This window comes from Echiichthys vipera (assembly GCF_963691815.1).
Source record: "Echiichthys vipera genome assembly, chromosome: 18".
NCBI lineage: Eukaryota > Metazoa > Chordata > Actinopteri > Perciformes > Trachinidae > Echiichthys > Echiichthys vipera.
In genome coordinates, this window is record NC_139843.1 from 3,322,438 (window position 1) to 3,343,453 (window position 21,016).

Sequence of the window (21,016 nt, forward strand, 5' to 3'; positions counted from 1 at the left end):
AAAAATATACAGTATATTTAGTGTTTGACAGTGACTTCCTGTCCCGTTGTGTTTCCATGGTAGCAGCCAATAGCATTGGGCGTTGCTGGTTGCCAGGGTTGTCTGTTGTTGGGTGCAGCTACTCTAGGCTAGCACTGGGTGAAATGGAGTTAGCCAATCGTGCAGCTGCTTGGGAGCCTCAGTGAAGGGGGCGTTCTTTGTCCCAGCAGCTGAGTGAGCGGAGACGGGCAACAACCAGAGTCACTATAGGCCGAGCATTCACTCCATGGACTGAGAGAAAGGAGAGGAACGCCATTCAAACGCACGCCCACATGGCTACGCTGCTCCTGGATGCTAACATCACTTTCATCTGCACCTAGCTGGAACCGCTAACGGCTAACGCTAACTGTCAGTCAAACTCCTCTAATCCTTGTTTTGATGCTGTGATTTTCTGGAGGGGACGGGTTCAAACAGGCTCAAACAGACTCTGGTCTCCTGGAGCTACTGGGCCGGGTCTGACCAACCTGGCAACCCCACTGCTGGACTTCTTTTTTGTTGTTGCGGCGACGATCTTGAGACACTAGATGGAGCTGTTCTGCTCATTCTCCACATTCAACCTTTAACAAACAGGCAGTGCATTTAAACAAAGACTTGCTGAAAATAATAAAAAGCGTGAGGGAGAAGAAAATCGTGATGCAACGATTCTTCAAAACATTTCTGGAACAAAAATGAAAGTTATTTGTAAAAGAGGAGAAATGAACTGCGGCAAAAACTGAGACATGCCAAACAAGGGTTAATAAAGCCTTTTGTGGCGTGGGGGGTGCAGGCGGCGTACCGGGTCGGTCCTCACGGGGCTCGGACGCCGCAGCTTTCACCCCGTTTTCACTCACAGCTGCGTCGATCTCTGCGGATTAAAGGTAAACTGGAGGTCAAGCTGCAGGTGTAACCGTGACATTACCCGTAAAAATCCACCACAGTAACGTTGACGTGAGCTGTGACACGGAAGAAAAGCGGTTAAAGCCTCGATCACGTCGTTCCACGTTCATTTAAAACAGGAAATAACACTTTTAAACCAGCGTTTTCTGCTCTACAGCTCCTCTAAACTAACTACAGTCACACATCAAACACTACGCTTCACAACTACGTCTTCTACGCGGAAACATACTCACTCTGTGTTCCGCCGCTGACGCACGGACCGGCCTGCTTCCTGTTTGCACGTGCGATGAAGGGAAGCAGAAACGGGGAGAACGACTGCACTAGCGAGGGCTGTAAACTGGGGAAAGCTAGGCTACGTACTAATTGGCCGTACGGTTGATGAGAGGGGATGAAGGTCAGTATTTACTTTGACAAACAGGACATTTGTTTCCCCCTCTCAGTCGTCAAACGTGCCTTTTTCCCCTCTGAGCGGCATTAAAAGCCTGATTGTGCGGCAGGAGCTCGTTGTGACCCAGATGTCAGGATTACAGAGCTCGCTGCAGCTGCAGTCGGCCACTCAGGGCCAGACGAGCGCGTCTTCTTGTCATCCATTATGTAAACGTGGGATTAAAACAGAGCACAGTGCGGAGCGCGGGGCTCGGCCTCCACCCCAGATCTGTACAGACCACGGACGCTTTTAGGAAACACTCTCTTTAAAACCTTCTCTTTGAGATCACTGAAGAATAGGTCTTGGTCCAGACATCACACACATGTAAATTAAATGAATATTATATTATAAAAGGGATGTGTTTCATTTGTGGACACACATTACGCTCAGGAAGAAGATTTGAGCGTTAAACACGTTATTTTTTGGCATTCTGGTGAATTTTTCTGTAGAGCCGCTGCTCCTTTGCGTTGAAAGGAGCCAGTTGAGGTGTTTCAGGATCATCTGGTAAGGATGAACCCTGGGCGCCTCCCTAGGGAGGTGTTCCAGGCACGTCCAGCTGGGAGGAGGCCTCGGGGAAGACCCAGGACCAGGTGGAGAGATTAGATCTCCACACTGGCCTGGGAACGCCTCAGGATCCCCCAGTTAGAGCTGGTTAATGTTGCCCGGGAAAGGGAAGTTTGGGGTCCCCTGCTAAAGCTGCTGCCCCTGAGACCCGACCCCGGATATCAAGATTAAAGCTCCGTCAGCGTCAGTTCTCTGAGTGTCCACTAGGGGCAGGTTTCATAACAGAGCAGTTTCTCATTGAGCCCCATGTTAAACAGGCCGTTTACACAGCATCATTAAACCTGTTTAAGGACAAAAGAACATTCTAGTCTGTGTGTTTAGCTCAGATCTCCATGACAACACTGAGGGGGAGGGGCAATTTTTTTATTTTATTGGAGGTTAAAGTTTATGAATAATTAGGGGCGTGGCCTCTTGAGTGACAGCTAGCCTCTGGCCCTCACTTCTCCTCGGAGGTAAACGTCAGCCAGATGGACGTACGCCCCTCCCCCCAACGTCACATACATGCTCTTTTTTGGTAAGAGGAAATGAGGAGTCTGACAAGATGGTGACTCCCGTAGGCGAGGATGACTGGCTCAAGTTGAGAGAACGGACCCAGACGGAGACACTACGTCCGTTTTTTATACAGTTTACGGGTTTGATCTGTTTCCATCGCACTTTGTCACATTTTACTTATCGTTGCCGCGTCGTTTCAGCTGAGTCATGGTTAGAAACATGCACCTGTCAGCAGGTAATAAACGGTGTTGTGTTACTGGTGTCTGACCTTTCATTTTGGCGACTCCGTTCTCCTGGTGGTGCTGGTCGTTGATGGTCATGTTGGCTAAGGAGGAGCTCATGGTGTCTGCAGAGCTGTAGCTGTTGGAGGCGTTGTTCATGTAGTCCATTGCCAGGCGCAGGTCAGGCTGCAGGGGAGCAACAAACCAAGAGCACGGTCACGCGTCTCATAACATCCCACATGTCAGTCACACACGTTAGGTTTCGCTGCAGCTGAGCAGGAGGAACACCTGGTTCTGAGGATTAAATATGATGACGGCACACTTTGTGTCCCGGCGTGCAGAACCCGGTCCGTCACCGCCGAATGTAAACAGACACTGAGTCGGTAAGGAGCAGTTATTTATACTTCCTGACGTGGCGTCGCCGCTTCAGGTTTCAAGCTCACGGATAAAAATAGTCCCTCCTGCCCGTGTGCACGCCGTCCTCACTGTCATTAGGTGCACGTCCTAAACAACCACCTCTGAACAAGTGTTTCATGCACCGCCTTCACGCTCCAGCTTTACTGACGTGCTCAGATCCTTTGTGTCAGTAAAAGTGTTAATATTAAACTGTAGAAATAAAGTGAAAGTCCTGCATTTACTGTAAAATGTGACTTAAGTAAAAGTATGAGTATGATCAGGAAAATGTAGTTAAATATTAAAGTGTAAAAATATCCTTTGCGACTGTTACAATATTAGAATAATATTTCTCAACTATTATCGACAACGTATTAAATTCAATTCAATTTTATTTACAATTTAAAAATAAAGAAAAAGCAGATTTAAAAATAAATAAAAAGCAGATTTAGTACATTGACTAAATTAATTTAAAAATAAATAAAAATCAGATTTAAAAATAAATAAAAAGCAGATTTAAAAATAAATAAAAAGCAGATTTAGTACATTGACTAAATTAATTTAAAAATAAATAATAATCAGATTTAGTACATTGACTAATCTAATTTAAAAATAAATAAAAAGCAGATTTAGTACATTGACTAAATTAATTTAAAAATAAATAAATAAAAAGCAGATTTAGTACATTGACTAAATTCATTTAAAAATAAATAAAAAGCAGATTTAAAAATAAATAAAAAGCAGATTTAAAAATAAATAAAAAGCATATTTAGTATATTGACTAAATTAATTTTAAAATTAGTCAGTGTGAATATTTTCCTTATGGATCATTTTCCACATTAAATTATTTATTGTTTGGTTCATAAAAATAGTAAAAATAGTGATAAATGGCGTCACAATGACCCAAAGTGACACCTTCACAATGTTTGTTTTGTCCAAACTTCAACATTATTAATGATATATTAACATTATTAATGATATATTAACATTATTAATGATATATTAACATTATTAATGATATAGTAACATTATTAATGATATATTAACATTATTAACGATATATTAACATTATTATAATAATTTAAGGAAAAGCAGCAGATTTGAACATTTTTGAAGCTGGAACCATGAAATGTTTTGCATGAAAAATGGAAAATTAGGATTTGTGTCGGAGCAGAGAGCGGTTACACGCTGAGCTGCTCCTGTTCCACGTTGTGCACCGCAGGACGCCAAAACCATCACAGTCCTCAAGACGTGAATTACGTCAGATCTCATAAAAAGAGGATTACACATGAGATTAAACACAAGCCGCTGGTTACATCAGCACTTTTCACTTTGAATCAATCATATTTTTTTCACCGCACACACACACACACACGCGCACGCACACACACGCACACACACACACACGCACACACACACACACACACACACAAACACACACGCACACACACGCACACACACACACACACACACACACTAAGCTTATGGCGTAATCAGTCTCATCATCCAAACTGCTCTTTCCGTGTCTGTCTGTCTGTGATGTTGCAGATTTATCGGCGTCTGATCTTTATTTTCTCGTCGCCGTGACGACAAACACGCCTCGCCTAATCTCTCAGACGTGCAGCTTAAAGACAAACACGGTTTACATCATTACCTGACATCAATATTATGGTTTTATCGATTAAGTGCAAATACTTGACTTTAAAGGTTGAATCTGGAGAATGAGCAGAACGGCTCCATCTAGTGTCTCAAGCTCGTCGTCGCAACAACAAAAAAGAAGTCCAGCAGTGGGGTTGCCAGGTTGGCCCGGCCCAGTAGCTCCAGGAGGCCGGAGTCTGTTTGAGCCTGTTTGAACCCGTCCCCTCCAGAAAACCACAGCATAAAAACAAGGATCAGAGGAGTTTGACTGACAGTTAGCGTTAGCCGTTAGCGTTAGCCGTTCCAGCTAAGTGCAGATGAAAGTGATGTTAGCATCAAGGAGAAGCGTAGCCATGTGGGCGTGCGTTTGAATGGAGTTTCCCTCCTGGGGGGGGGGGGGGGGGGGGGCTGGAGCCGATCCCAGCTGACATCGGGCGTGAGGCGGGGTCCACCCTGGACAGGACGCCAGTCTATCACAGGACACATAGAGACGAACAGAGACAGACAACCATTCACACCTACGGGTGATTTAGAGTCATCAATGAACCTAACACCTGCACGTCTTTGGACTGTGGGAGGAAACCGGAGAACCCGGAGAAAACCCACGCAGACACGCGGACAACATGCAAACTCCACACAGAAGGGCCCCAGCCGGGAGTCAAACCAGGAACCCTAACTCAGACTAAATATATATTTTCAATGGTTGTTTTTTAAATATAGCTTTTAATAAAGATTCTACATATTCAACCTTTAATGTTACTATAAATGTTTGTCGGTGGTTTAAAGTAACTGAATTCACAGGAAGTGTACTTTGGTAGGTTTTCAGGTTCTTAATAAACGTATATTTATCTTTAGTGTGAGGGTTTTCTTTCCTCCGCTGGTCGTCTTCAGGCTCTTCCCTCAAACACCGCTCAGTGATGCAACTGCCTCTTCACAACCAGCAATGCCTAACCTGTTGCCGCGGCAACTCCGGCCCATAAAACCCACTCGAAAAGGCACACTTGGCTCAGCTATGTGACCTTCCCTCTGTGTGTGCGTTCCTATCTCCTGACCTTGGAGGTTTAAACAACATGCAGCACAAAGGGCGCCAAGAGAGAAAGTGGCGTCCGGATGAAAAGAGCGTTTATTTACGACTGGAACTTCACACGGTGGAGGAGGAAGAACTCAGGTCCTTAACTGGAGTAAAAGGTCATAACATAAAAGTCCTGCTGTAGTTTGTGAGCGTAGAGACAGTCTTAGATAGTATTACATCTCTTCTCATCTCATCTTCAGCCTCTTATCCGGGGTCGGGTCGCGGGGGCAGCAGCTTTAGCAGGGGACCCCAAACTTCCCTTTCCCGGGCCACATTAACCAGCTCTAACTGGGGGATCCTGAGGCGTTCCCAGGCCAGTGTGGAGATCTAATCTCTCCACCTGGTCCTGGGTCTTCCCCGAGGCCTCCTCCCAGCTGGACGTGCCTGGAACACCTCCCTAGGGAGGCGCCCAGGGTTCATCCTTACCAGATGATCCTGAACCACCTCAACTGGCTCCTTTCAACGCAAAGGAGCAGCGGCTCTACTCCGAGTTCCTCACAGATGCTGAACTTCTCACCCTAATAGTATTACAGTACATTATATCATATCTATAACCTTCTTCGTGGCGTGCTATCGTCTGCTTGGAATGCACCATATTGGATTTTTTTACTGATATCCGAGATGCCGATAGTTCACAACTCATTTTGCGGATAACCGACATCCATACAGACGTATTAATGAACGTTCCGCCGCTGAAAATAGTCCCCAATAAATGGTCCATTCTTAAAAATGAAACTATGCATTTGAGACCCTTTTCGTAGGATTTGCGGCTTCAGACGAGCGGGCTCGAGCCGCGCACCCGTCGACGCAGAAGCAGCTGTTGTTAGTAGCCGGTGATGACGGTTTAAGAGCCATTATTTCTGTAAAGTCACTCACAACGACCTGTGCAGCTGCATAGATCTCGTCCACGCTCGCCGCCATTTTCGTGGCCGTGCCTTTGGTCATTTTTCTGGCTGTGGTGCAGGAACATAACGTCCCCATTCTTCAGCGCTGCACACGAAGCTCTGATTGGCTGTGACGGGTCCTTCACCAGCCACAGAGCGGACAGAGACTCACGCACATTGTCGGTCTTTTGGTGTTTTTTTTAGGACAATAATAAAAACAGAGAGAAACAAGAGACTCGTCCTTTAAAGACGTTTATAAAAACAGGAGCTCCCTGTGTGTAATGCACCATAGAGAGTTTGTGTGTGTCCCATAGAGAGCCCGGTGAATGGCGTACCCTCAGTGCTCCGGGACAAAACTGCCATTGTAGCATTACACATGACAGAATCCAAACAACAAGAAAGCTGCACACTTGCCAACAAGGACAATCCACTCGGAGAAGCCGTTCACTCTGCATCCGGGAGCCGAGACGGCCGCAGAGCGAGCGCACTCTGATAAGAGCCTGTGATTGTGTGTACACAGGGCACGCACATTAGTCTGCAGCACGGTGAGATTTCACTGGCCCTTCACTCCGCACACACAAAAACTTTCCTTTCCACACATCTGTCACTGGTTCCAGACCGAACCGGACCCTGCGAGACAAAAACGAGCACAAGCTTCACCTGCTGCAGAGAGGGAACGTGACAGCGGCCTTTTGTCGCAGCTTCACGAGGGGGAAGAGGCCTCAGAGGTCCGCTGAGGCCGCTTGTTCCTCTCAGGGGCGTGTGAAAATGTAATCTTGGCGCGGCGCCCAACGGCTCCCGAGCAAACCCTGCTAAGACGGCTCGACTCGGCGAGGACGAGGAGCTGGCTCCGCGGGGATGTTGACACAGCTCCAGGAGCAGCCAGACATGCGGGCTGAAGCTCCCAAATTCACAGTGTGATGCACCAAAGTGGAGCAGAAATATGGATTTCCCTTAAGTGACACTAGAGTTTTGTATTCAGGGAGGAAACGGAAACACCTGCTCTGGAGTTTGAAGACATTAAAAAGATAATTAAGATTAGATTGTCGCACTAAGCAATGAATCAACGGATCGCATGATCACTTTTAAGGAGCTCCGTCACTTTTCCAGCGTCTGTCTCCACTGAGCCTCTCTCTTCCTCCTGTAACGAGGAGTTCACCCTCGTCTGGTGTCGTGTCAGTCACTTGTCAGCAGCACGGTCTGTGTGTGTGTGTGGGGGGGGGGAGAACCCCTGGAGTTACCCAGAGTGCAGCAGGAGAGCCCTGTGAAAAGCAGATAAGGGTACACTCCCACTGTGCCTCCGTCCCGCGCCCCGGGCTTTAGGGTCCTTGTCCCCCCCTCCAGGCCCGTTTGTACTCACACTACCTGGGCCTCGGAGAATGCTCCTTGCTGCCTATACGTCATCACGCCGTAACACGTCACACGCATTGATGACGTCATGGCGATGCGTGGCTTTGTTTCCAGATCTTTCCGTAGACCTCTGAGTTTTTGTGCGTCTTGTCGACTGTTTTTGAATCTTTTCATCGACCAAATCTGCAGTAAACACTCCACCTCCGCATCACACCAACGTGAACCTTTCACCGCCATTGTTTGAAATGTCCGCGCATGGTCCCTCCTTCTTTTTTCTACGTCCCAACAGGCGCACAGGAAATGAGTTTTGACCGTCCTTTCGGACTTTCGCGTGTCCCAAATGCATCATTTAACTGCTTTAAAACAATAACAAGAGGTTTACACACAGATTTTACTCGGATGATGTGTTCTTTGGTCTATAGGAAGTCAGTAACAGTGTCGTCCACAGCACACACGCTGCTAAACGGACATTATTCTCCTGAAATTGTCCAGAGCTCATGTGGGAAAACAGCTCAAGGTGACTCCTGCAAAACGGTTTCTCCTCAAACCCCAGAGATCTTCACATTCCCGTCACATTAGAGACGGAAAAGGAGAAAATCCTCACGTTTCAGAGGATGGAGGCAGAAGATTTGAGCTTTTTTCTGCTTGAAAATGATTTAAATTCATACTTAATTGTGTGAAAATGGTTGTTTTTTTCTGTTTTAAGCACTTTATCCAGGTTTTAAACAATTAATCAATTAATAAATAAACAATCTGCAGTGAGTTAATCCACAACTGATCTGATAATTGATTAAATGTTACTAATAAACAACTGTTTTCTCTGTCTTAACATTCTAACAGGAGGATTCTTTTGTCTTACATCATTATAAAGTCGATCTCTTTGTGTTTAATGTTCGATCAAGACGTCTGAAAATGTCACAGATGATCTGAAGAAGCATCCCTCGATCAATTAATCGGTTTTAATCAACGTTCAGCTCTGATGCACGGCAGAGAACACATCTGAAACCATGAGCTCACGTCTTCAAAACGTTTATTCTGTCATAAAAATAAAGATGTTTACTGACAGAAAACAGGGGAAAGCAGCAAATCCTCACATTTCAGAAGCTGGAGACAGAATATTTAACATTATGTCGATAAATGTCACGTCAGCCGATTCCTCCTGTAATGATTCCGGTGCTAAAACGGATCAAACCCAGAAAAACAAAGGCGTTGTCTGATGCCGTGTCTCGTCCTGCCGGCTCACCAGCGCTGCTTGTATTTAGCTCAGCTGAGAGACGATGATGCTGCTCTCATGCTTGACTGCTTCTGCATCTCTGACCTACTTTCCCTCCTCATCGTTCCCTCGCTCTGCGTTCTCGCCCAGCCTCCTGCAGCCTCCTGCAGCCTCCTGCAGCCTCCTGCAGCCTCCTGCAGCCTCCTGCAGCCCCCTGCAGCCCCCTGCAGCCTCCTGCAGCCTCCTGCAGCCTCCTGCAGCCTCCTGCAGCCTCCTGCAGCCTCAGACCGACTCTACCTTCCTGTGCTTGGGTGGAGGGGCTGAAGGTGGAGCCTGTTTCCATTTTACCCTCCGTCTCTCGGCGCTGGAGGGGAAACATCTTGTGGGGCCGGCCCGCTCGTGGCCTCCTGCTCAATTACCCTCCTGTTTGGTAGCTGCGGTGCCCAAACCACCGTACTGTTTAGTATGCGAGACAAAGGTTTAGTTTGTCCCAACACTTCCAACTACAATGCAAAGGAATCCCTCCCTGTCTGTCTGACGTGACATTAATCGACATAATGTTAAATATTCTGGTTCCAGCTTCTGAAATGTGAGGATTTGCTGCTTTTCCCTGTTTTCTGTCAGTGAACATCTTTATTTTTATGACAGAATAAACGGCCCTCAAAACTTGCTTTAAAACGTGTCATATCTCCTGAACACTTTGTGCTTTTGGAACCACATGTGGTGGTCACGTGTAGATATGATGTCTGGGTGGACATGACAGATTTGGTGCCAATAGGTGGCGCTGTAGCAGCTTAATCTGACTATAAAGGAACGAACCTGTCTGTCTGTTTGTACGACTGTCCTTTTCATATCTCGAGGAGCATTTATCCAATCAACGTCACACTTGGCAGGTGTATTGGCGAGGACCCGAGGGAGTGCAGTGACGAGCGTGAAGTCGATCGGGTGAGCGGTTCTCGAGAACGCTGCAAGCAGCACTCACAGGGGCGTGTGCCAGCTGGATGCACACTGCAGGTATAAAGGCAGCTGCAGGACACGTCGTCCACCTTTGTTTTCACACCTCCAGGATGTGAACCACACCCTGCTACCTGTCCACACATCCTCCTCCCAGCCTCTTATGGAGAGTGAGTAAGACATGTGTGTTACACAATGAGAGCTCGACTCTCAGTGTGCAGAAGGAGAAAGACACAAACCGCAACTTTACAATTCAAAACTGAGAGGAAATCTTCCCGTTGTCATGGTGCAGAGAGTAATAATCTCCAGCTGCTGCATGTTTCAATATGTACACAGGACCCGGAGCTACACACACACACACACACACACACACACACACACTCACACACTGATGAAATGAACCATCCTCCATCAGCATGGTGCCAATTAACTGTGTACAAGAATGCAGTTTAAGGCGCGCTGTGGCAATTCTTCTTCTCTTTAACGAGACGACGTTTGCAGCTCTGTCGTCTTTATCTCGTCTCTTTCTGACGGTTCACCTGAAGCTGCTCAGGTGGGAAACATATGAGAGACATCACATTACATAACATTAAGGAATGCACACGTGCAAAAAGACGGGAGAGGACACGCTCGAGAATCTATTTCTTTAGTATAATGGTATATTTTTATGTTTGATTTCCAAAATAAGAGTCATTTATCAAAAGTAAGACCCCAGAGAAAGAGACTATTCTCATTATCAGTTGTTGTTTTGGCAACAAAAAGGCCAAAACTCAAGGTGACGTCTTCAAAAAACCTAAATATATTTAGTTTACACTCGTATCAAACAGAGAGGAGCAGCAAAAGAGGAATATTTGGCCTTTTTGCTTTAAAAAATGAAAGTTTGCAGATGCATGTTCTGCTTCAGTCGTGTGATATCTGGTGTAAAAGCTCGGCCGTCACTTCAGTGATGTTGTTGCCAGCCTACGGTCGGCTCCTCGGGCCGGCTGCATGAGGTCACCTTTGGCTTCAGCGCGGACTCATGTCACGACGCCTGTCACTGCAGCTGAGGACTCGGTGAAGTCAGCCGCTAAACTCAGACGAGTGATTGTTTCAATCAGAACGATGAACCTGCATCTTTGACTCGCTCTCATCAGACCAAAGTTCAGTTCACACAGATCCAGTTTAAGTTCCTCTCTATCACACAGTTAACTCAACGCTGACTGATCATGTGACCCACTAATGAAAGCACTTGTTGCCTCTTTGCTGAGTCTTCTAATATCCGTGTCCGTGGAGACGCCATCTTAGTGACGCTGCTGACAGCTCCTGGTGTGTCGGCCCAAATTGTCACTAACGTTATGCTGCGTTCACTTGTAATCAGACATCGGGAACTTCAGCTTCTGAGTGAGGCTTGTAGTAAGGGCAGAAGTGTAATAGAAACGTGTGTGTGTGTGTGTGTGTGTGTGTGTGTGTGTGTGTGTGTGTGTGTGGGATGGACTGGAAGTAGAGAGGTGAAAGTGTGTCAGTAAAGTTACAGACGAGCTAAAATAATAAATAGTCAACACACATATTGTTATATACATAGTGACAGTTCCATCTTACGGCCAAAGAGGCCGCTAGAAACAACGTACCTCCAATCTGACGGAGTACAACGAGTCGTTTCAGTGCCAAAACTTAACCGCCACGTTCACGGCATTAACCCGTAGAGATCGGATCGGCATCTGCGTGTCTTAGGACGCTTTCACGCCACCCTTATTTAGCTCGGTTGCATCGAAGTTGAGTGCGTTCTCATCTGCTACGGTTCGTTTGTGCAGCTGAAAATGCAGCGATCGTACTGTGGATCTACACACCATCTAACCATTCACACTCACTCACACACCCATGCGCAGCACGGGGAGCGATTCGGGTTCAGTGTCTTGCCCAAGGACACTGCGGCATGGAGGAGCCGGAGATCAAACCGCCGATCTCTCGAATGGAAGAAGACAAGCTCTGCCTTTGAGCCACAACCACGTCAAACTATTGTTTTTCTGACACCTGGAACACGTGTTTACTGCTGTCTGCCAGAACACTTCCCTTCAGGACCAGTGTGTGTGTGTGTCTGTGTGTGTGTGTGCAACTCTCTCAGAGTAGACATGTGAAGTGCAACTTCAGCACTTCTTTGGGAGGGAGGGGGTGCCTGTCAGACCTCCCTGTGTGTTCATCTCTCCAGACCAGTCTCATGCCAAAGCTCTGCAGAAACTTGCAGACGGCTGTTCCGTGTCCATCCAAACATCAACAGAACGACACCGGCGCGTCTCTCCTTCCTCTCCACGGATCATCTGTGCAGCTGGACCGGGTCCCAGCTGCGGTCACAGACTCCAACACGCCTGGCTCTCCCAGAAAATCAATGTAACAAGAAACTGTCTCTTCCCATGAGGATGGAGAGAGAGGTGTGTGTCGGAGGAGGAGAAGAAAGAGACTCCCTCCACCGACAGCCTCTGATTACCACCGACATGCAAACAGAGCATTAAGCCCTATTGTTTTCATCAGTTGGTGGTGAAAGGCTTTTCATGCGCATCAGATCCTGTGCACTGACCCCGGCGGATTACCCAGGAGCCCATATGTGTCAGATAAGCAGCCTGGCTCACTGCTCAGGCCGTGGCAGTGGAGACGCTGCTGCTGCTGCACACTCTCCACTGTTGATCAAAATGAAAAATGGGCTTGGCATTTGCGCACGGAGCAGGCGCCGCATCCTCTTCCAAATCCCAACAGAACCCGCTCTCCTAACAATGTACCAACACCAACATACATGCAGATGAATGCAACCCGGCAGAGGCTCGTCGGTGCGTTGCTTTACACTCATGGTTATATATGATAAAGGGGTGGATGTGTGCTGCACGTACAGCGATGCTAGAAAGCGTTTAGGCCCCGATGCGAGAGAGAAGCGAAAGATCCAGAAAAACGGGAGCGAGAGGGGGAGAAAAGAGCCACACATCCCCTCAATCACATCCGAGGACACAAAGAACAGAAGCTGCTCAGTTGGGAAAACACACGAGAGGCATAACATCACATTATTGTCCCCTGGGACCTTTTTAATAATGAGATTATAGATATTCTGATGGATTAGGCTTGTTGTTACAGCGCGCAGGGACAAGCTCCGCGCGTCTGGAGCAGAGAGGGACCTGCGCCTCCGGAGGATGAGGATGATGGAGACATTTTGGGTTGTTTTTTGAAGGGAATGGGGAGAAAACACGGCGTGTTGTCGGAGGGAGGGGACCGGAGCGACGACGGGCTGCAACAAAAACACGCTCCTCTGTTGATTGAGACGGAGGGTCGATGGAGAAGATGGAGGTCGCGCTCAATTCTTTAAAAAAAAACCACACAAAACACAAACGTGCAGAAATAAATACACACGCCGCCGCGGGAGCATCTGTGTCGCCCGCGAGAACATGCATTTCATCCATGTGCATGATATTTGGAGAAGCGCTCAGAGGCCCAACCTCTCCCCACCTCATGCAAAAAATATTAAGTGACAAGACGAATGCCGATGGAGGATGACGACGCAGGGTTTCTGTCGCGTGTCCGCGGCTCACGGCGACGCCTCGGCGGCTTCGCACCGACACCGGATCGGTGAGATAAAGCAGATTTTCCGGGGGTTTGCTTACCTGAGTGCGGACAGCGGTGTTGTGTCTTCAGCGGCAGTCGCTCACCGGGGCTCGCGCAGCTCGTCCTCGCAGTGCGGCGGTTGGCCGGAGCGGGGCGCTGCGGAGCGCACGGGGGCGCACCGGGGGCGCACGGGACTCGAGCCGCTGTCCTGAAATGCAACCTGTTCCTGCTCCACACACGCACGAGCGTCTGCTTTAGGGGAGGCTGGAAACACAGAGCAGCGGACACGCGCTCGGAAAACACCGGGTTTACTTTGTGTTCCGTCTCCAAACGTCACAAACACACACGATAATCAGCTGCAGTGCAGGAATATTCTGCATTTTCAATCATACATACATGAAATTATACTTTACTTAAGTAACCCACCAACAAGTAGAGTGCACTTTGGAGGTATTTGCACCTTTATTTCCCTTTTACGCGTCTTTATATTTAAGGTAAGGGTTTTTAAGTATGAGTATTGAGCTTTTACAGGTTTCTGACAACTTCAGTTACTTTGCAGATTTATATCATTAATAAAGAACAGAGTAAATCACCTGATTATGATGAGAGTTTACAACTACAAAGAGACACAAAACAACTACAGTGAGATACAAAACAACTACAAACAGACACAAAACAACTACAAAGAGACACAAAACAACTACAGTGAGATACAAAACAACTACAAACAGACACAAAACAACTACAAAGAGACAAAACAACTACAAAGAGACACAAAACAACTACAAAGAGACAAAACAACTACCATGAGACACAAAACAACTACAAAGAGACACAAAACAACTACCATGAGACAAAACAACTACAAAGAGACACAAAACAACTACCATGAGACACAAAACAACTACAAAGAGACACAAAACAACTACAAAGAGACACAAAACAACTACAAAGAGACACAAAACAACTACCATGAGACACAAAACAACTACAAAGAGACACAAAACAACTACAGTGAGATACAAAACAACTACAAACAGACACAAAACAACTACAAAGAGACACAAAACAACTACAGTGAGATACAAAACAACTACAAACAGACACAAAACAACTACAAAGAGACAAAACAACTACAAAGAGACACAAAACAACTACAAAGAGACAAAACAACTACCATGAGACACAAAACAACTACAAAGAGACACAAAACAACTACCATGAGACAAAACAACTACAAAGAGACACAAAACAACTACCATGAGACACAAAACAACTACCATGAGACACAAAACAACTACCACGAGACACAAAACAACTACCATGAGACACAAAACAACTACAAAGAGACACAAAACAACTACAAAGAGACACAAAACAACTACAAAGAGACACAAAACAACTACCATGAGACACAAAACAACTACAAAGAGACACAAAACAACTAGCATGAGACAAAACAACTACAAAGAGACACAAAACAACTACCATGAGACACAAAACAACTACCATGAGACACAAAACAACTACAAAGAGACACAAAACAACTACAAAGAGACACAAAACAACTACAAAGAGACACAAAACAACTACAAAGAGACACAAAACAACTACCATGAGACACAAAGAGACACAAAACAACTACAAAGAGACAAAATAACCACAAAGAGACACAAAACAACTACAAAGAGACACAAAACTACAATGAGACACAAAACAACTACAAACAGACACAAAACAACTACAAAACAGACACAAAACAACTAGAAAGAGACACAAAACAACTAGAAAGAGACACAAAACAACTACAAAGAGACACAAAACAACTACAAACAGACACAAAACAACCACAAAGAGACACAAAACAACCACAAAGAGACAATAAAATGACTAAAAGGAGACAGAGGCTCTGCTCCCTGAAGGAGAATCTGCGGTGGAGTGTTTGTGACGGTTGATGCAGATTGTTGTTGATTCAAAACACTTTGTTTTGAATAATCTGAATAATTGAGCTCTGACACACACACACATACACACACACACACACACACACACACACACACACGTTTAGTTGTGACTCCAGAGGAGACCCAGAGTGTCCAAAGACCCAAGATACGTCTCCTTAAAGTCAAAATGATGCACAAGACGCGTAAATCACAGAGTCACAGAGCTTCAACAAGTGGAATAAGACGATGAAGGGAAATAAAAACGTCCATTAATGATATTTTAAAAACCTGTGTGTGTGTGTGTGTGTGTGTGTGTGTGTGTGTGTGTGTGTGTGTGTGAGACAAACAGAAGCTGCAGCACCATCAGTGCGGTCGGCACACAACTCTCCAGTCTTGGCACATGAAACAGCGGAGGCCCGGGGGGATAAACAGTGCACCCTTGTGTCACTGCTCTTTCCCCGGCCTCGCCGTGGCCTCTCTCACTCACTCACACACACACACACACACACACACACACACACACACACACACACACACACACACACACACACACACACACACACACACACACACACACACACACACACACACACACACACACACACACACACACACACACACACACACACACACACACACACACACACACACACACACACACACACACACACACACACACACACACACACACACACACACACACACTGGAGGCCAACTTTTACACCAAGTCGAGAAACCGCTGGGCTCCGGAAAACAGCAGTGGAATTACTGACGGTCAGACGTGTTTGGGAATGTTGCAGCTATGAGGTGTTGGCAGGACAAGACTCTTTGTTCCTTCTCTCTCTCTCTCTCCCTCCCTCTCTCTCTCTCTCTCTCCCCCCCTCTCTCCATCTCCCCCTCTCTCTCTCTCTCTCTCTCTCCCTCTCCCTGTCTCTCCCTCTCCCCCTCTCTCTCGCTCCCTCTCCCTGTCTCTCCCTCTCCCCCTCTCTCTCTCCCTCTCCCCCTCTCTCTCTCTCCGTCTCTCCCTCTCCCCCTCTCTCCCTGTCTCTCCCTCTCCCCCTCTCCCTCTCTCTCTCTCCCTCTCCCTGTCTCTCCCTCTCCCCCTCTCTCTCTCTCTCTCCCTCTCCCCCTCTCTCCCTCTCCCCCCCTCTCTCTCTCTCCCTCTCCCCCTCTCTCTCTCTCCCTCTCCCTGTCTCTCCCTCTCCCCCCCTCTCTCTCTCTCCCTCTCCCCCTCTCTCTCTCTCTCTCTCCCCTTCTCTCTGTCTCTCCCTCCCCTTCTCTCTCTCCCTCCCTCCCCCTCTCTCTCTCCCTCCCTCCCTCTCCATCTCCCTCTCTCCATCTCCCCCTCTCCCTGTCTCTCTCTCTCCATCTCTCTCTCTCTCTCCCTCTCCATCTCCCTCTCTTTCTCTCTCTCTCTCTCTCCCTCCCTCTCTCTCTCCCTCCGTGTCCTGGAGATCTGCCCGGTGCAGCAGCTGCCACGAGCTGTGTGGCTGGAGATGATTGGATTTGTCCTGGTGGGAGTTCACTGTGGGCCAGGTGCTGCCGTGGGATCCCTCTCACGCTGGAAATCTCCTTTTTACGCCCTTTAAATCCTCATGTGGTCACAGGCTGTTACCTGCAGGAGCCACTTCACTGACTGCAGGACGTCTCGGTCTTTCCAGGCACATTACAGAGCTATTTATACAACGAAGCCAGTTTAGAGGTTTTTCGCCCTGTTGCAGAGAGTTTGACGAGAAGATCGACACCAAATATGAAGCTACAGCTATCAGCCCGTTAGCTTAGCTTAGCATAAGGGCTGGAAACAGGGAAAGAGCTAACCTATAGCTCTGTCCAAAGGTAATAAAATACCCCTGCCAACACCACTAAAGTTCAATAAAAGAGAACATGCCTCTCAGAAAAGACACGAAACAACGGAAAAGACACAAAAGAACGACAAAAAGACACAAAAAACTACAAATACACACACAACAACCACAAAGAGACACAACACAACTACAATGAGACTGAGACAAAAAATGACCAAAAGGAAACAAAACAACTACAAAGAGACACAAAACATCTACAGAGACACAAAATAACTATAAAGTGACAAAACAACTACAAAGAGACACAAAACGACTACAAAGAGACAAAACAACTACAAAGAGACACAAAACAACTACAAAGAGACACAAAACAACCACAAAGAGACACAAAACAACTACAAAGAGACACAAAACAACTACAAAGAGACACAAAACATCTACAAAGAAACAAAAAATCTATAAAGAGACACAAAACAGCTACAAAGAGACACAAAAGAACCACAAATAGACACAAAACAACTACAAAGAGACACAAAACTATAAAGAGACACAAAACAGCTACAAAGAGACACAAAACAACTACAAAGAGACACAAAAAAACTACAAATAGGAACAAAACGACCACAAAGATACAGAGAATGACTGAAAGGAGACAGAGGCTCTGCTCCCTGAAGGAGAATCAGCGGTGGAGTATTTGTGACAGCGGATTCAGATTCGTGTTGATGAAATGTAGGGGAGTTTGGGGTCCCCTGCTGGACCTGCTGCCCCCGAGACCCGACCCCGGATAAGAGGCTGCAGATGAGAACTTGTGGACAATAGTCAGACTGGAACAGCAGAGGGAGGTGTTGCAGCATCAGAGTCTCACTGTGAGGGTTTCAACCGTACACCTGTCTGGGTTCTTCCAGAATAAGACGTGAAAGAGTTCTGGCCCTGCAGGTTTCCACAGCAGGTGAATATTAAATGAGATCTGCTGCTGTGGGAGGATTCGTCCGTTACGTTAACCACAAAACACGGCCTGTAAACTGAAATAAACAACCTTGTGTGTGTGTGTGTTGGTCCTGAGGAGCCTGTTCTCGTGGTCACAGTGTACACACAAAATACGCACAAAAATTGATGCAAAAGCACCACAAAAAGATGCAAAATGACTAAAAATAGATGCAAAACCTCCACAAAAAGATGCAAAATGACTAAAAATAGATGCAAAACCTCCACAAAAAGATGCAAAATGACTAAAAATAGATGCAAAAGCACCACAAAAAGATGCAAAATGACTAAAAATTGATGCAAAACCACCACAAAAAGATGCAAAATGACTTAAAAAAGATGCAAAATGACTAAAGATTAATGCAAAACCACCTCAAAAAGATGCAAAATGACTAAAAATAGATGCAAAACACCACAAAAAGATGCAAAATAATGAAAAATAGATTCAAAACCACCACAAAAAGATGCAAAACAACCTCAAAAAGATGCAAAATGACTAAAAATAGATGCAAATACACCACAAAAAGATGCAAAATGACTAAAAATAGATGCAAAACCTCCACAAAAAGATGCTAAATGACTAAAAATAGATGCAAAACCACCACAAAAAGATGCAAAACAACCTCAAAAAGATGCAAAATGACTAAAAATAGATGCAAATACACCACAAAAAGATGCAAAATGACTAAAAATAATTGCAAAACCTCCACAAAAAGATGCAAAATGACTAAAAATAGATGCAAAACCTCCACAAAAAGATGCAAAATGACTAAAAATAATTGCAAAACCTCCACAAAAAGATGCAAAATGACTAAAAATAATTGCAAAACCTCCACAAAAAGATGCAAAATGACTAAAAATAATTGCAAAACCACCACAAAAAGATGCTAAATGACTAAAAATAGATGCAAAACCACCACAAAAAGATGCAAAATGACTAAAAATAGATACAAAACATCACAAAAAGATGCAAAATGACAAAAAATAGATGCAAATCCACAACAAAAAGATGCAAAATGACTAAAAATAGATGTAAAACCACCACAAAAAGATACAAAATGAAAACGATATAAACATTTATTAGCAGTAGATTAATTGTTCATAACATAACGTAGAATATTAAAACTAAGGTGGACGTTACAGGTGAATTTAATTGATCTTTGTGTTCCCGTCAGGTGAGGTCGACTCATCCCGAGTGTTCGATTGTTTTTCATCTCCAAGAGAAAGAGAGCGAGAGTAAAGAGAAGATGCAGAGCGACGCTGCTGCAGCTGCAGCTGCTGAGGGTCACCGAGACCTTTGGGTCCGAGCGGAGACGGTTTCAAACACGACAGAAGCACTGATGTTTGTTTTATCCACCACTTCAGTGCAATCATTCCATCTCACTGCTCATTTCTGTCATTAACAGTCAGACACATTTGATCTTATACGCACGGTCAGCGTTGTCATTCGATTTGACTTAAAAGCATCAAATTAGGAAACATTTCTGTGTTTCAGGTGCAAAAGGAAATCCAGAGGACGCTGAGAAGATGGTGGCCTGAGAACCTCCCGACACAAGAGTCCGTCCCCTGAAGTCAAAGAAAAGAAAGGATGACGTAAACAAACGAGTGTCGCTGCTCTTAGAACAAAACGGGTAAACAGGAAGGAACCCCATCCGCTCCAAAACGACGCAGAGCAAAGAAATTATGACATAATATCACTTTATTGTATTTGATTTAACACACACATATATGTTAAATAGACTGTTGGTGTGTGTTGATGTGGGTGGATCAGCGTCCGTCTGTGATATTCATTAAATAATCAGATTAATATAGAAGATTAGCTCTGAAGTTTGTTCATTTCAGTCACATGACCCCAGAGTTTCTGCATCAGGAGGGCACCTGGTGGTCACTGTGTCACATTACAAGTGAAATGACTAAAAATAGGTGCAAAACAGTCAGAAAAAGATGCAAAATGACTACAAATAGATGCAAAACCACCACAAAAAGATGCAAAATGACTAAAAATAGATGCAAAACAGTCAGAAAAAGATGCAAAATGACTAAAAATAGATGCAAAACCACCAAAAAAAGATGCAAAATGACTAAAAATAGATGCAAAAAAGTTAGAAAAAGATGCAAAACGACCACAAAAAGATGCAAAATGACTAAAAATAGACACAAAATGTAAATATTCTTAATTACTTGCTCCTGTATCAGTTCAGCTCTGAGATCTGGGTCCATGTGCACAAACAGACCTCAGGGGCCCCATCCCAGACCTCAGGGGCCCCATCCTAGACCTCAGGGGCCCTGTTACAGACCTCAGGGGCTCAGGTACAGAGAAACAAAGCGCTGGCATGAGTGAATCCCTGGAGGAACTACAAAGTTAAAGTGATAAACAAACTTCCTGGTTCAGGAGTTTGACGCTGGAAGAGTTCGATGAGTCGACTTTGTGGGAGAGTGGGAACTTTCAGTGCGGGAGGATTTCAAGAGAAGCGTGTCAGAGAAGAAGAGGAGGGGAAAGGAATCCCACCTCCCCTCCCTGGCCTCTGAATGGTCTGACCCACTGGTTCACACGCACCCTCCCCACCCCCCGCGTGTGTGTGTGTGTGTGTGTGTGTGTA

General features: G+C 45.7%; 1 protein-coding gene across 9 annotated transcripts in view; it reads right to left on the bottom strand.

Moving 5' to 3' along the window:
* The window catches only part of LOC310960914 (uncharacterized protein), a 36,387-nt gene extending 22,505 nt beyond the window's left edge, over nucleotides 1–13,882 (bottom strand). For 6 of the 9 annotated variants that reach the window (XM_083932769.1, XM_083932775.1, XM_083932774.1 and 3 more), the window contains exons 1-2: nucleotides 2,667–2,971; nucleotides 815–883 (exon numbers count right to left, since the gene is read on the bottom strand). In XM_083932769.1, the coding sequence (XP_083788895.1) occupies nucleotides 815–883; nucleotides 2,667–2,787 (190 nt within the window). In that variant the 5' untranslated portion in view covers nucleotides 2,788–2,971. Of the gene's footprint in view, nucleotides 1–814; nucleotides 884–2,666; nucleotides 2,975–13,743 lie in introns of those variants that run through there. The other 3 variants (XM_083932768.1, XM_083932767.1, XM_083932772.1) reach the window with 3 other exon arrangements.
* Nucleotides 13,883–21,016: the final 7,134 nt, after the last annotated feature.